This window comes from Castor canadensis, chromosome 9, assembly GCF_047511655.1.
Source record: "Castor canadensis chromosome 9, mCasCan1.hap1v2, whole genome shotgun sequence".
Taxonomy (NCBI): Eukaryota; Metazoa; Chordata; class Mammalia; order Rodentia; family Castoridae; genus Castor; species Castor canadensis.
Window position 1 is genome coordinate 73,928,717 of NC_133394.1, and position 17,991 is coordinate 73,946,707.

General features: G+C 34.7%; 1 protein-coding gene across 5 annotated transcripts in view; it reads left to right on the forward strand.

Annotated features, from left to right (window-relative positions):
* Fstl5 (follistatin like 5) overlaps positions 1-17,991 on the forward strand; it is a 749,493-nt gene that overhangs the window by 590,506 nt on the left and 140,996 nt on the right. For all 5 annotated transcript variants that reach the window (XM_074041710.1, XM_074041709.1, XM_074041711.1 and 2 more), the window contains 2 exons: positions 788-949; positions 5,439-5,573. In XM_074041710.1, the coding sequence (XP_073897811.1) occupies positions 788-949; positions 5,439-5,573 (297 nt within the window). The remainder of the gene's footprint in view (positions 1-787; positions 950-5,438; positions 5,574-17,991) is intronic.

The following is a 17,991-nucleotide window of genomic DNA, read 5'->3' on the forward strand; positions in this document are numbered from 1 at the left end:
CCCAGTATTGTTCTGGGTATTTGGTGCTCCTTGCAACTCTACAAGAATCTGAGGATCAGTTCTTTCTTTTCTACAGAAAAATGCAGCTATTATTCTGGTAGGGATAACATTGTAGATCAATTTGGGAGTACACAAATCTTACCATCTTAGCAAATATTTCTAGTCACAAACACGTGACATTTTCCATTTTGTCCAAATTTTCTTTCAATTCTTTGAACAAACTTCTGTGATGTTTAGTATAGAAGTCTTTTTCCTTCTTTGCAAAATTCACTCCTAAATATTTTATTGTTTGGATGCTATAGTAAATAGGATCATTGTTTCAATTTCTAAATATGCTATGGTGAGATTTCCTTTCTCATTATATATTTATTTGTGTAGGCAACTGAAATGATAGAGTTTCAGCTCTTTATAATCCTTAATAATTATTAATTATTTTAATGTTCACATAGTTCCACATTTGGCAAATGGAAGCTTCTTTTATATGGCTTATGTGACCTTTTGATATTTCACTATAATTCTCTGAGGAATTCTTTAATTTCTGAAACAGATATTCTCAGAGTTAGTATGGAATTTTTCCTGGCATAGTCCCTAAATTACCTTTCTCAAAGTAACACAGGTACATTTAAGTGGACCATGGAATTAGGAAACTAAGATCTGTACAAACTCATAACTTCTTTAAAATATACAGTGATACTTTCATATATTAAAGTTTTTATTTGTATATTTTGCAAAATCAAGTAGTGGAAATTAATCATTAATGCAGTTTACCTTTTGCTTCTCCTTGTAGTTCCTCCAGTCATCCGGGTGTATCCTGAGAGTCAGGCCAGAGAACCAGGGGTAACTGCAAGCCTTAGGTGCCATGCAGAGGGTATACCAAACCCTCAGCTTGGCTGGCTGAAGAATGGAATTGATATTACACCAAAGCTGTCCAAACAACTCACACTTCAAGGTGCTTTTTACTTGCATTTTTTCTCTTATATTATCATGTAAAACTTTTATACTAAAACTAATGACACATTTTACATTACATGGGAAAAAAAAGAAAATGAATGCTAATGGAAATAGAATATCTGGAATATAAAAAATGTTATATCTAAGACACCTGAAACAGTCCTTAAAATTTTTAATGTTTGAAACAGTAATCTTGTTGTAATGATTAATTATGTCATTATTTGGTGATAAGTATGATATTAAAATTATGTACCTTTAGATGCTTGTCTTGTGAATTATAGCAGATATGCTGAACAGAATAATTGGATGTTTTCATAAACTTTTGAAGTCACTTCTTAGATATTTAAGTAATATATTAAAATATATATTGCAGAGACATTTTAGTTATATTTTTCAACATAATTTGCAAATGAAGAGATACAAAAGTTTAAAGTGACTATGTTTCTTATTTGAATTGCTTTGAAGTTATTGATTTCCTTCTCTGTCTAAAATAATCTCCAGTTCCTAATATTCTAATATGTATATACATTACTCAATTATTATGTAGACTGCAACAATCACAAGTAAGTGGAAACTGAAAAACAAAAAGAGAGAATTTCTGTTAGACCAAATAATTTAAATAATGAGAAAGCAATTGCATATAATATGTAAACCTTACTAGCTTTAAAGAAGTGAACAAATCTGATTTGCATTTTTAAATATAGTAACAGAGCATTCAGTGGAATATTATGAGTGTTATGTATTATGTTCCTCATTCCATGCCCTTAACTCCAGTATTGGAAAAATTAATATGTTTTCATTTTATTTTTTCTATGAGCATAGGTTTCAATTATTATTTCACTTTAATAGTAAATAACTTTCATCAGTAAAGCTTTTTAAATAAAATCTTAAAACTTTAACTTATTTTTATAAAATAGTGATATGTTTAAGAAGGAATTATTGAACTTTAAAAACATAAATCCTAGAAATCTCCATATGGCTAAACATAGGCTCAACAACTCTCTACACTGTAAGTATTGCTTACATCTCAGAATTTGTAATCTGATTAACAGAGACTTAACGAAGTCTAATTCCTTCTGATCCTGTCCTCTCTTGCTCATTTAATAGCAGTGAACCATATCACACAAGCGTACTTACGTGGGATATTCTCTGACATATGGGAATATCAGGGAGACAAATCTGAGGAATCATTACACTCCAGACCCTACACTGAAAAAGTGAAGTCCCTTGAAAATTATTTATTGTTAATTTTATTTCACTTTGTTTTATTTTTTGGCAGTAGTAGGGTTTGAACTCAGGACTGATCATCTGCTAGTCAAGTACAACACCACTTGGGCAATGCCCCCAACCCTGCTTTGCTCTAGTTTGAGTTTTCTTGCCCAGGTCTGTATTGCCATCCTTCTACCATGCCTCCTGTCTAGCTGGGCTGACAAGCAAGCATCACCACAGCCAGTGTATTTGTTGAGATGGAGTCTTCCTAAATTTTTGCCAATTATGGTCTTGAATTGTGATCCTCCCAATCTCCACCTCCCAAGTAGCTCTGATTAGAGGTGTGAGCCACTGTACCTAGTCATTACTATCAATTTTGAATACGGAAGAAAGTAGTAAAATTTTGAGAATATAAGACAAAAAAAATTAAATCAGAGTAGGAAAGACAACCAAAGTGGAAAACCTGTGCACATGCTATGGATACTACAGTACCTGGTGACAGTTGGATGCTATAGATGTTTGGAAACTTTGGCATTTTTATATGAGGTTCAAGTCTAGGTACTATTGAGTAACTATAAGAATGTAGATTAATAAGTAAATGAGTGGAAGTAAAACCCCCCCAAGGTACAAATATTTTAATAACATGCAAATGAAGTAAATAATGCAAGGAGATTGAAAATGAGCAAAGAGACAGGAGAGTAAGTGATACTACAGAAAAACAGGGAAAGTTAAAAATGGGGAAAGATATCAACAATAATCGATGCATAGAAAAGGCCATTAATATGTCTTTATATGCTACGTGGTCAGCTTGTCCTATGGCATTTTGAAAAATAATATCAATAGTAATCAGCCTTCAGCAGGGTTAGAAATGAAAAGGCTACCTTCTTTTCAAATCTGCTTTGCAGATTTTGAAAGGAAGAAGAAATAGCAGGAGGTAGTTCTTTGTGGAAAGAGTTAGTACTAATGGGTCTGTTTTCTCTTGGATAATGTAATTTATCTGAGGGAACTATCAGTAGACGGAAATGAGAGAGGGGGTCAAGAATCAAGAAAGAATCATACAAATCAATAAGAAAGAAGAGGAGATTTATCCATAAAGAAACAAAATTTCCTTTGAGAAGTAAATCATGGTGAAACTGGAAACAGAATGTTTTGGAATTACCTTCTGATCCTAGGTCATTTGCTTAAAGAGAAGAAGCTGGTATTTGTATGGGAAACTTCAAAGAGTAAAGATTCAAAGTAAAAGTGGAGTAGAACATGAAAGAAATGACATATACAATATAGGTCCAGTGAAATGAATACAAGGTAGTACTGAATTTTGTGTAAATAGGAAGAAGTGAATTTGAAAATTTGTGTATTTGTTTATGTAATAGTCTTGCAATTAACTCAAAGAACCAGGGAGGGACCAGGGGCAGGGAGGACTTAGCTTATTCTAGTTCTGGCATTAGTAAGGCACACGTGCCAGGAGACTGAATCTGTCATGGTGGCAATAGAGTGGAAAACACGCTGAGTGTGTAGGGAAGGAGGGAACAACAGTAGGAGGGAAAGAAAGAGGGGCATATAAGTAAGGAGAACCTATAGCAATATTGGGAGAAAGATGTTGAAGGAGGAATAAATTGATTTGAAGTTTTACTTAGCTTGAATGTTTGCATCTTGAAAGAAATGATGTGAACTTTGGAAGGCACCATATTTCACGTGAACAGAGGCTGATGCAGGTTTTATGCACTGCTGACTGCCTATAGTCTAGAACAGGGCCTATAAGCTCAGCTTCACCAATCCAGTCTAGACATTCATCAATTTTTGTGAATAAAAGTGTTTTTCTCTTTTTTGTTTTTGTTTTTAGAACAAAGACGTGCTCTTAAAATAGATATATATATATTTTTATATATATGGTGCACAGCTTCTTTAATGTCACTGTGGCAGAGGTGAATCATTGCCACAGAGCCTCTATGGTGCACAAAGCTTAAAATATTAACTATCTGGCTTTTTGCAGCAGAACAAAAAACAAAAACCTGCTAATCTTTATTTTGGAGTAGCGATTCTCAATGAAGGATGGGAGAAAGTAGGTGTGGTATGCATTTGTAAATTGAGAAGAAATTTAAATGATTCAAATAATTGTTCCTTTCCAAATGCAGTCTCCACAATGCACTCAGGTCACTGGCTCCCAAGTGCTTTTTGTGCTTCTATCAGTAACTCAACCACACAAACTGTGTCACAAATGATCTTGCTTCACTCTACTGCACACAATTCTCTTGTGACTGAGAAAGACAGAGCACATGCATGCACTCACAAACATGCACACAGATATGTGCATGAAAAGGGGAGGTGATTAGAAGAAAAGAAACCTAAACAAATGATCACAACAAACATGGAGCTTTGGAGGTAAATGGAGACAGTCCAGCTCTTAGATTTAACTTGAACAACTTGCACGAATTCATTCTATGAATCTCAGCTCTCTCATCTGATAATTAAATTTATTTGGGATGGTTAAGCAATAATATTTGTGAAAGTACCTAGCATATTGCCAGTAAATGATCAAGTATAACTTGGTTTTGGCATTGGGGAAAAGAACTTTCTCATTATTTAAGGATTAACTTAAAATATATATATTATATATAATATATCTCACCAGGATTTGAAAATTGGATTAATCCCTCAGCCCTTTTGTCTTACATTGATTATATTGATTTCCATATTATAATATAGTTTGTTTAAGGTAATCTTCTGGCAAAACCTGAACTCTTATAGACAATCATGTGTTATTATATCTCTGCTTTCCTTCCCTAATAATTCCATATATAAAATAAGAACTCAGTAATAAGTTTGTTTAAAGACAATAATATGCTTGTATAATGTAGCTCACTTTTTTAAATTACAATTGTCTTTTCATATATGTTTTCCTATAAATGAACAATATACTGCTATTGTTTGTTTCTATAAAAGCTTAGCAAAAGTGGGTTGTGAATATTATAGATAAATATATAAAAATAATAGTTATTGATATGAACTGTTTCATAAACAATGAAATAGTGAATGGTATAAAACATTAAAGTGTGTGCATTTGATATAGAATACTGGGTTCTCTGGAATTGAATGAAAGTAAAGTTTAAAACAACACTTGAATGCTTCAGGAATAACTTGGCATGCCTCCAAAGTATGGAAGTATAAGGAAAACAGTTTAATTAGGACAAGCTTAGTGAACTGTTTGACTGTGTAATCAGAAAGTGCTGTACCAAAACTGGAATTGTGGTTTACAAACTGCATTTACCTTCTGTTCTCAGCAAATGGCAGTGAGGTTCACATAAGCAATGTACGCTATGAAGACACAGGAGCATACACTTGCATTGCCAGAAATGAAGCAGGAGTGGATGAGGACATCTCTTCTCTTTTTGTGGAAGATTCTGCTCGAAAGACCCGTATGTACTGAAAACACACACACACACACACACACACACACACACACAGATTTATACACCGTATTTGACAGCTTTATAGAGTATAATCTTTTGTAGCCTTTTTCAAAAAGCCCAGGTTCCAAATAACTCAGGCATGTACAATGAATTAAAGCAAACACTTTTCATGTGTAGGAAAGATGGGAATCTTGAAATAGTGAAGTAGATTTAAAGGCATTTTTTTACAAAGCTTGTGAAATTTTCTCTGCAACACTAGAATGATTTTATTGAAAGAGGTTTTAGGTCCTGCCTTTCTATTTTCTCATGTGAAAACTTAATCTCTTGCAAAATCCTTTTCCCCAACAATATTTGGGAAATTCCAGGACCTTAAACATTTCCAAGTTGTGTCCTAGTATATTGAAGAGACTTGCATTTGTCCTGCCCTGGCCACTGCTTGGCAGCACTGGGAGAGCTGGGCAGGATTGCTCCCCTGCACAGATGCTAGGGCTGCAGCCAGCACCACTCAGCTGTTCTTCAGTTAGTGTTAGAAATCCTTTGTCATCACAGTCCATACCATGTGATTGTCTCCTGAAGCTATGAGAAAAATGTAGGGTCTTTATTTTTAAAAATTTTTTGGTGTATACATATTTATCCATATTTATGAACTGCAATGTGTTAAGATTCTTATGTACATTGGGTAGTAATCAACTCAGGGTAATTGAACTTGTATCATTTTTAAGGTATGAGTATATTCAGATTACTTTCTCCTAGCTATTCTGACATAGGTAATACATTATTATTCATTGTATGTACCTTGCTGTGCCATAAAACACCCAAACCTAATGGATGTTGATGAGCTGAGGGTGCTGAGAGTGGGTTATTTTTATTATAGCTTAATTGGCTGGAACTCAAGAATCTGTTATAGTGTTTATCAAGTGAGCTTTGAAGGCAAGCACACAGGATTTTTTTTCCCTTTCCTCAGAAGGCTACAGTGTGACTTCTTGGAGTAGGGACAGGTATACATGGAAGGACTGTCTCCCTAGCTGTCTTCTCTTCAGTATGATTTGCTATGCTTCAATTTATACGAGTTGTGCAAGGGTCGTACATTTGGCGTCCTCTAGTCTAGCAGGCCCATTTCTCCGTACACAGATTTTGATCAAGGTTAAAATAAGATGACCATAAATCATCTTATTCCTTCTCCAGTAAATTAGTGTGTATAGATATGAGTGGATCTAGTGAGGATGGAGCCTAGCTACCAATGTATCTTTATCCTTGTTTCTATCTGAGAAAGACAAACATCATTAGCAGCAAGTATTTAAAAATAAAATTTTAAAGTAGAAAAAATAAAGAAACCCAATTTCATGACCTAAATATGATGTATGATAATTTACTCCTATTGTATATTTCTACCAAATACCAGTGTGCTACTCATTTTCTGTTAGAAATTAATGTTAAGTAACTTTTTTTTTCGGACTAGTTTTTAACTCAGAACCTTCCAGGCAAGCATTTTACCACTTGAACAATGCTGCTAGCCCTTTTCTGGTTTAGGTTCTTTTACAGATAAGGTCTTGATTTCTGCCCAATTCTGTCTGGGACTCCTCCTGTGCCTTGTACATAGCGGGATTCACAGGCATGAAACACTGTGCCTGGTTTCTTTGAGGAGATGGAATCTAACTAACATTTCTCCTGGGGGATCCTTCATCTTCACCCTGAGTACTCCAACAACTGAGTAGCTGGAATTACAGAGGCGAACTAAGAACTTCATTTTCTTTGTCCTTTATACTAATGTCTATGAAACATTTTAATTTCAACTCAGGATTCTGATGTTCTTTTAATGTTTCTCATATATTTTTGAATATATAAATATACATAGAAAGAAAGATATAAGTATGTGTGGACATCTATACTATTAGACATACAAATTTGAATTTCCTTTCATATTTGAAAAAGGATAGATTCCGCTGATTGGAACACATGTATTTTTCTTTATTGTGGATATTATGATATTTTAAATAAAGATCAAAATCTCTGGCCAGAACCAGAGTCCATGCCTGTGAGAGTCAAAGCCCTTAGCTGCCCTGTATATTTATATGTTCTCTCAGTTTCTGCTCTCATTGTGTGTAGAAAACTCCACTGCCGTGCACTTCTTGTCTGTTTCTTTTTGAAAGATGCAGAGAAAAGAGATATTGAAACTCTAGTTTGCAGGGTTATAATGGAGAAAGATTTGCAAGTTTGACACAATACCTACTGCCTTTATTTGGCTATACTTTGTAGTAATCAGCCAGCTATTTTCTACATAATAGAATAGCCACAGTAGTTTCAATCACATTTTTTCTTATACTGCATTTCCCAATGATAAGATACTGTTGAGAGAATGACTCATGCAGAGCACTTATGACAAGGACTTTCCTTCTACTCTCATCTTCAAATTGAAAACTTTTGAGTTACTATGTTCGATGTTGTTAACAAACCTCACTACAAGTTTTCTCAGTGTCAAATTATACTACACAAATGTGCTCCAAAATAACATACTCTGAAATTATTTTAGGAATAGAGTTTGATATCTAAGATCTTGTAGATGAATCATATGGATAGTGTGGTGTCTATAGCAGAGTAGGAAAAGATGGAATGACAGAGGGAGGCAGCTTCAAAGAAGTTTTATAATTTTAAAAACATCTTGTACATAACATATGCATTTGGAATGTTTCTATTTCCACTGGGAGGCAATTCTCAGGTAATGATTCAACTTCAAGGTTAAGGTAAATGGAAAGTAATGCAAACATATACTGCAATAGGATTTTAGGCTACTGGCTGCATTACATACAAAGCACAGAACATACCAGATTTTTCCAGAATTTTAGTAAAAACCATGATTAATCCAGATTCTTGAATATATTGGAATGTGATGTCTAAAGGTATTGTAATCATATATACTTCCTTCCTTTTATTATTTATGCAGTGTTATAGTTGGAAATTCTAGGTTCTTACAACAATCCTTACTTTAGAATTAAGTTTAAGGAAATAATAGTTGACTGTATTAACAAAAATTAATAGTTTGTTCTTAACTGATTACTGCAAACTAAAATTTAATTTTAAGATTCTTTAAAAGAATATTTTATACACTTTCACTTTTTTTAAGAGGTGAAATTTCTTTTTTTTGAGGTGGATATCCAGTCACACATTCCATTCAGTATACACACTGATTGGTTTATTCTTACCAATTCATAAACAACACTGTCACAATGTTTTAAATATGTTTTCATCTGTTCTGATCTCTCTGCTACCAATTTATTGATCACTCGCACTTAATATTGTGTGAAAATAGAGTTTCCACTACCTCCCTCTCTCTCCCTATTTTCCTCTTCTTAGAATGACTTGAGTCCTTGACTGTGCACTTTCCATAGGAAAATTAACATTTTTTAATTCATATATTCAAGTGTGCATACATTGTTTGGGCCATTTCTCTCCCCCACCCCATGCCTCCTCCCGTTCTCCCCCAACCCCTCTTTTCCAGGCAGAACCTGTTCTGCCCTCTGCTCCCATTTTGTTGAAGAGAAGACATAAGCAATAATAAGGGAGACATAGCATTTTTGCTAGTTGAGATAAGGATAGCTATACACAGAGATTCCTAGCATTGTTTCCATGCACATGTGTATTACAACCCAAATTGATTCATCTCTACCTGACCTTGTCGCTACTTCCCAGTCACCTTCCCATATTGACCTCTGTCATTTTAAGGTTACTGTATTAGCTCCTCTGTAGTGGGGACATCAAATACTTTCAAGTTTCAGGTTTCCTACATATCCCCATTCCTCCCATATGTGGTCTCCCCTTAGCATGTGACCCAAGTCCAACTACACTGCTGCATTTGCCCTAGATCTAAAGTTCGCATATGAGGAAGACCATACGATTTTTGGTCTTCTGTGCCTAGCTAACCTCGCTCAGAATGATGTTCTCCAGTTCCATCCATTTACTTGAGAATGATAAGATTTCATTCTTCTTCATGGCTAAGTAAAATTCCATTGTGCACAAGTACCACATTTTTGAGGCTATTGTGAATGAAATTGTTTCCATATATTTCTTCTCAGTTTGCTCGTTGTTGATGTATAGAAAAGCTAATGATTTTTGTAAGTTGATTTTGTATCCTGCCACCTTACTATAGCTGTGTATGGTGTCTAAGAGTTTTTGGGTAGAGTTTTTTGGATCTTTTCAGATGTAGGATCATGTCATCTGCAAATAGGGATATTTTGACAGTTTCTTTCCCTATTTGCATTCCTTTTACTTCTTCTTCTTGCCTATGTGCTCTGGCTAGAAATTCCAGGACTGTGTTGAATAGGAGTGGGGATAGTGGTACCCTTGTCGTGTTTCTGAATTTAGTTGAAGTGGTTTCAGTTTTTCACCATTAAGTATGATGTTGTCTATAGGTTTTTCATATATAGCCTTTATAATGTTGAGGCACATTCCTTCTATTCCTAGTTTTCTTAGAGCTTTTATCATGAAGTGGTGCTGGATCTTATCAAAGACTTTTTCTGCATCTATTGAGATGATCAAGTGGTTTTGTTTTGTTTCTATTAATGTGCTGTATTACATTTATAGATTTGAGTATGTTGAACCACTCCTGCATCCTTGGCATGGAGCCAACTTGGTCGTGGTGAATGATCTTTCTGATATGTTGTTGAATTCAGTTTGCCATTATTTTATTGAGGATTTTTGCATCTATGTTCATTAATAAGACTGTCCTATAGTTCTCCTTTTTAGAAGTGTCTTTGTCTGGTTTTGAGATGAGTGTAAAACTGGCTTCATCAAATGAGTTAGGCAGTGTTCCTTCCCTTTCTGTTTCATGGAAAAGTTTAAGGAGGGTTAGTATTAGTTCTTTGTTAAAGGTCTGATAGAAATCAGCTGAGAATCTATCAGGTCCTTGACTTTTATTTTTTGGGAGACTCTTTATTGCTGCTTCAATTTCATTTTGTGTTATATATCTATTCAGGTTATTAATATCCTTTTGGTTCAATTTTGGATGGTCATAAGTATGTAGAAATTTGCCCATTTCTTCAAGATTTTCAAATTTACTGGAATATAGGTTCTGAAAGTAGTCTTTGATGATTCCCTGGATTTCAGTGGTGTTTGTTGCTATCTCCCCTTTTGCATTTCTGATTTTACTGGTTTGGGTTTTTTCTCTCCTCATTTTAGTCAGGTTTGCCAGGGGTATGTTAATCTTGTTTATTTTTTTCAGAGAACCAACTTTTTGTTTCATTGATTCTTTGTGGTGTTTTTTCTTTTATGTCATAAATTTTGGCCTTTATTTTTATTATTTCTCTCCTTTTGCTTGTTTTGAGATTTGCTTGTTCTTGTTTTTCTAGGAGTTTGAGATGTAGCATTAGGTCATTGATTTGAGATCTTTTTGTCCTTTTATATACGCACTCATGGCTATAAACTTTCCTGTCAGGACTGCCTTTGCTGTGTTCCATAGGTTCCAGTAGGTTGTGTTTTCGTTTTCATTGACTTTTAATTTCCTCTATTATTTCACAAATGACCCACTGATCATTGAGCAATGTGGTTTTCAGCTTCCAGTTGTTTTCATGTTTTCTATTATTTTTTTGTTTTTAATTTACAGTTTTAATGCATTGTAATCAGATAGAATGCATGGGATTACTTCTATTTTCTTATATTTTCTGAGGCTTGCTTTGTGCCCTAAGATATGATCAGTTTTGGAGAAGTTTCCATGGGCTGCAGAAGAAGAAGTTTCCATTGTGTAGAAGTTGGATGAAATATTCTGTAGACATCAGCTAGCTTCATTTGCTCTATGGTGTGATTTACTGCTAGTATTTCTTTGTTGCTTTTTTGTTTGGATGACCAATCTATTGGAGATGGGGGTGGGGTATTAAAGTCTCCCACTACCACTGTGTTGGAGTCTATATGTGCTTTTAGGTCCTTCAGGGTATGTTTGATGAAATTGGGTACACTGACGTTGGGTGCATATAGGTTGATAATTGTTACTTCCTTTTGGTGTATTTCTCCTTTTATTAGTATGGAGTGTCCTTCTTAATCTCATTTAATCAATGTAAGTTTAAAGTCTACTTTGTCTGAGATAAGTATTGGTACCCCTGCCTGTTTTTGGGGTCAATTGGCTTGGTAAATATTCTTCCAGCCTTTCACCCTAAGTCAGTGCTTGTTTCTGCCAATGAGATGGGTCTCCTGTAAACAACAGATTGTTGGATCTTCCTTTTTAATCCAGTTTGCCAAACAGTATCTTTTGATGGGGGAATTAAGGCCATTAACATTCAGTGTTAGTATTGATAGGTATGTGGTGATTCCTGTCATTTAGTTGTTTTTGTTGTTTAAGGGTTTGATTGTATGCAATTGAATCAATGTTACTGTCTACTTTCTTGCCTTTTCTTCTCCTGTAGTTTGGCATTGCCTGCCCTTTCATGGTTTTGTTTGTTTTCATTTTCTATGTGCAGAATTCCTTGAAGAATCTTTTGCAGTGGTGGCTTGGTGGTCATATATTGTTTTAGTTTCTGCTTATCGTGGAAGACTTTTATTTCTCCATCTATTTTGAATGATAATTTTGTGGGGTAGAGTATCTTAGGGTTGAAGTTGTTTTCATTTAGTGCCTGGAATACCTTCTTGCTTTTATGGTTTCTATGGAGAAATCTGCTGTGATTTTGATGGGTCTACCTATATATGATTTTTGTTTTTTCTCTCTTACAGACTTCAATATTCTTTCTCTATTCTCTGTGCTTGTTGTTTTAATGGTAGTGTGTCATGGGGTAGTTCTATTTTGGTCAAGTCTGTTTGGTGTCCTGGAGACTTCCTGTATCTGAATGGGTAGTTTTCTATAGATTTGGGAAATTTTATTCCCAAAATTTTGTTATTATTTTGTTTAATATTGCAAGTCCCTCCTGCTTGCACCTTTCCTCCTTCTTCAATGCCCATGATTCTCAGGTGTGATCTTTTGAGGAGTCGGTGAGCTCTTGCATATTCCTTTCATAGGTCTTGAGTTGTTTGACTAATAGCTCTTCAGTTTTTCCTTTAACTTCTATTTTTTCTTCACGTTCTGAGATTTTTGTCTTACACTTGTTCTAGTCTTCTGGAGTGGCCTTCCATTGTATTATGTGTTTCTGTTTTATTCTTTTTTTCTGAGGTTTTCCATATCATGGGTCACTTCCTCTTTAGTATTTTCTATTTTCGTCTTTAGTTCATTTATCTCCATATTTATAGTGTTCTCTGTTCCATTTTGGTGTTTATTTAGGGTTCCTATGAGTTCATTTATTTTTGTGTCTTCCTGTATTCTTTGTTTTTGGTGTCTTTAAATTTCTTGAGTGCCTTTTGTAAGTTTTGATTGACCATGTCTAGTAAAATCTCCATGAAATTCTTAGTGAATTCTTAGTGATTACTTGCAGGATTTCTTCTTTGAGATGGTTCTTGTGGGCATCATTGGGTTCCTTGGCATCATTTATCTTTGCTCTGTTGGAGTCTGGAACTGGATAACTGTTTTATTTCCCTCTGAATCATATATTAAATTATTTTGGGGGTGAGAATGGTTTCCGTCCCTTTTTCTTCTTCCCATATCTTCACTTGGTACTGTGCAACTATGTTCTTGATAGGCTAGTTGGTGATTTCAGTCACCTGTTTTCATTCCCACAAAATTTTTTTTTGTGGCTGAATGGGTTTTTAGCTAAGTGTATGTGTGCTATTTCTGTTCTTTGTCTGGGTGTAATTTAGTATTAACTAATTCACAATGATAAAATTAATAACAACAACAACAACAAAAAGAAATCAATGGGGCAAGATGAACAAACAAACAAAAACTGCAAGTTCAGGAACAATAGAAATTCAGTCTTAGTTTAAGTTCTCGTGTTACTCTTCCAGCATCCAGTCCTGGTGTTGCTATTTAAGCAGAAAGTCTGCTGTAGTCTCTCGAGGTGGTTGGGTAGTGTTTTTATTTTCCTGTCTTTCATTGGCAGCAGCTTGGTCAGCTCCTCCCCCAGTGAGGTGTGGCAGTTTAAATTTGTATGTTGTCCTCAAGTTCTTGAGATCAGCTCTGTAGCACAGCAACTGTCCTGTTTAGGAGTTCGGTTTTTGCTGTGCTGGTTTACTGGGGGCTTGTTTTTTTGCTTCACCCCATTTCTCTGGGTCAAGGTCAGTGATCTGCCCTCTGCTATCAGTGTGTTGTGGTGGTTTGCTGTTTGTTTTTCAATTTTGCAGTGTCATTTGACTTTGGATGTTGCTCACTGGCTCAAGATATGAGCTTTGTGGACCACTGCCTTCCCTATTTCAGGCAGTGGCTTATTGCCTGCCCACTGCTGGTCCTTCTGCCTTTCCAGCCTTAGTTTACCGAAAGTTCACATGGAGATCAACTCCTTGCTCCTCCCCCCTTCTCCAGTGGCTTCTAGTGTCCCTCCCCCTCTGCTGTGTGCTAGTTTTCAGTTCCTTGTTTATTGTTCAGTTTTGTTTTGTTTTTGTGGAGGGGTGTCATTCTGCCCAGGGGGCTATGCTGGTTTATTACAGAGGTTGTTGTGGGAATACTGTGTGACACTTGGTGCTCAGCAGTTGGTCTGCAGAATGTCTCCCAGGCAAGTTTGAAGCTGGAGTCTGGCAGCGCTGGTAGCCCTCCTGTTTTCTCAGTTTAATGTGGCATGGCGTGTGGAGAAGCTTTCCATGGGCTGGGGGTTCAGGGTGTCAAAGTTTTGATTCTGCTCTGTGCTTTATTTCTGCCAAGGGTGGCTCCAGCATCTCAGCAAGATTTTTGATTCACGGAGCTCACACTGTCTGCCTCTGCACCCTAGTTGCCATCTCGGATCCTTGGAAAATTAACATTTGTCACATTAAAAGAATACTTTAAATGAGCTAAATTCTACAAGATTATTTGAATAAATGAGCTATATAAATATATAATATTCATGTTAGCTAATAATTCATAATATAGAGATTTGGAGTAGCCATTTGTACCCAAAATTTTCAAAAACTTTATGAATGCTTATGATGAATTTGCCAATTTTGGAAGTATAGGAAAGAGTTTTGAAATAGGGTAAAACCTGGTCTTTTCTACATACAAAGGAAAGTTGCATACAACTTTGCAAACTTTGAGTAGAAAACAAATTCTGGTAATGAAAGCACATAATTTAAAGTCTCTAGTCCTCAATTTTCTTTCTCTCTCTCTTTTTTTTTTTTAAAGACACTCTTGCTATGTATCCCAGGCTGGCCTTGAACTCTTCATCCTCTTGCTACTGCATCCTGTGTACTGGGATCATAACCATGCATCACCACACCCGACTTCATTTCTATTTTTAAAGATATGAGGAAATGCTTGAAAAGGGAGATTGTATAGATTTAGTTAAGTCATTTATGCAGATCTTATTGATGTCTACAAATGCCAGGAATACAACATAAACGTGAAAAGTGTAGTTTGGAAATAGGTTAAATGTAGTCAAATTAAGTGCTCATCAAGCAATGATTATTTCTACACTCAGTCAATGTAAAAGAAGAACTGCATTTACCAAATTAATAATTGCTGTCCTTACACTCAGCCATAGTGAAACAGTTAGAATGTTTAGGAATAAGGTGAGCCCAGCACCAGAGATATGGTGCAGACGTCAACTGGGCTGGGATTTTAATCCCAATAGTCATGAGGTCAGTAATGAGAATCTAATAGAGTCAAACAAGTATTTGGGGGAAATGAAGTAGATGGAATACTTAATATTTTAAGTTATTCAATAGAGGTGCTATACCACTTATATTTTAAAGCCGAGTGAAAATTTGTATTTCTTTTTGAAAATTCTAAAATTTCCTTGTTTAATACTTGCCACAGACATTTACATACTAATAAGCTTATTTTAAAATACAATGCACTTAAGATAATGAGAGTCATGTCAAAGTAAACCATGATTGATAAGCATTTATTATTTTATAATATTTTATTATTTATTGTAAATTCTAATAGTCATGCCACTTAATTTGGCCAATGACATAGTAACATTCATAGTAATTTGTACCATAAATCTTTTCATCTGTTTACCCAGAACATGCTGGAATTATCTGCCTCATGATTTCTGTCTCAGAAGACCATATTTTTAAATGTAAAATCCTTTTAACGGACACTAATTAAATCTGCCTCTAATATGATGCCATTTTTGTACAGTAGCAGAGCTTTGTTATATAACAAGATGATATGTGAATGCCCTGAATTGAGAGGTTAGCAGCAATCAGGCAACTGGCCTTCACTATTGCCTACACAGCAAAATAAGCCCGAACTCCTTACACTTCATTGCCTAAAGTTTCTCTACAAGGATTATATGCCTCTGGTGAACTATCCTATCTTGTCCCATATCACACAATGCAAATTTATCCATGCAGACTAAATTAATTTTATATAGTGACACTATTGAGTATAAAATCTTTATGTGAACTTGGAGAAAAAAAAGCCCAAGGTTTGTTTATGCTACATTTGAATATAAGAGTAAATATATCCATCAATAATAAGTAAGTAAATGTGTAGATCTTTAAAATGGAATATTTTGTCATTATTAAAATTAATGATTTAGCTGTACATTTACTTATATTTAAAGACATGCAGTATTTTGTCACAGAAAAAATATATGTACTGCATCTTCATTATTAGATTGAAATTATTCTAGAAGATATTATATACCAAGATGTTCATATTGGTCATGTCTAGAAGCTATGAATATTTTTATTTTGACTTTTTTATATTTCAATGCTATTGAAATTTTTCTAATAATTAGCATTATAGACTATAGTAAACTTTTTCCAGTTAGAGGTTTAAGAAATCCCTATGAAACTTTCTAAATATATTACATACTAATATTTGGTTGGTGGTGTTGAGAAACTGTTAGAATTCCCTTTGAGTTTCCACAACTCAAGAAGTCTTCCTGAAACTTAATAAATTCTGTGTTAATTACATACTTAGTTTTTTTAAAAAGTAGAAATGACAATCATGTCATAATTTTCTTATAGTTATCTGATAAAGGAATTCAATCAGATATAACATAAATGTGTAAAGTGTTAAATAAACAAAATGTGCCATTGAAATGCCATGGCCATGAGAGGAAAAGCTGAAGCAAAAGGATACCTACAACTTTTGTGAAGGCTAACCTCTGCCACACACTTTTACCAATTGTTCTCAGAGCTCATGTTACACAGCTAGGTGTCCCATGGATTTGTAAATTTTCTGTAGTGCCAGTGTTAACTATAACATCTCTATGTCAACTTGGAGAAAATACAGATTATACAGCTAATATTCTGTTTCCAGATATCTGAATTCTGATAAGGGCTACTGATAGGGTGAATATGTCAGACACATTCAGTTTATTATTCTGCCTCTTTATTTTCCTGCCATGTGTATGGTAACATATTTGTGTTACATATAAAATGACGAGTATAAAGTTTCTTACAAAGCATTTTTCTATCTCATGCAGTAAAATTGTGTGTCAGATAGAATAATTTTCCCTAAATTGACTTACTGTGTGTTAAAAACTTATTTTTATATTCACCTCTGGTATAAAGAATAATAAACCTTGTGGACACATACAGGCAGTAGTAAAACTTTAATAGAAACTAACTTATCATGAATAAACTACATTTTCATCTCAATGCATCCTAAAAGAAAGTCAAATTGTGTTTCTAAATAGAAATTAGACTCAGAAAAATGAAATTATACTGCACAGAAAAAGTGTACATTGTAATTACATTATTATACGATATTAAAGTGAAGAGTATGTGCATAACTATATATTGTGTATATCATGCAACCATTTTTTATTATGATTATTAATATCAGTATGCAATTTCAGTGTTATCTTTCATAATGAAGAAAACAGAGTGAACTGTATAGTTAAGTTAAAGCAAAAGTTCATTTTTATCGCTTGCATTTTTTTTTTTTTTTAAGATAGGGTTTCGCTATGTTGCCCAGGCTGGCCTCCAATCCTTTAACTCAAAGCATTCACAGCTTGGCCTCCAGACCTCGTGGATGATAGGTGCATCAGCAGGAAGTGCTGATAATAAAAAGTGGCCCTCAGGATATTCGTCACCACAAATAGCTGACAGGAACTTGGTCAAACAACAAAAATGCAAAGTCATCCATAGTTTTAAAAGACATTGCAGAGACCAGGAAAACTGAAGTCCTGACATATATTACCCAATAATGTTGTACTCCTCGCTATCAAAGAAATACACTAAACTCTCAGATAAATGACATTTCACATCTCCTAAAAAACAAAAGTTAGAAAGCTGCAGAATAGCAAGACATGGGGAATAGGAAATGGCACACATTGCTGATGTTATTGTAAGCTTTATACCCTTTAAAAATCCTTTTGACATTACTTATTAGACTTGATTTGATATGTTCCTGGACAGCCATAAATCACACATGTTAGAGAAATATTGAATTGCCACACATTCAGAAACTATTTAGGAGGAACCC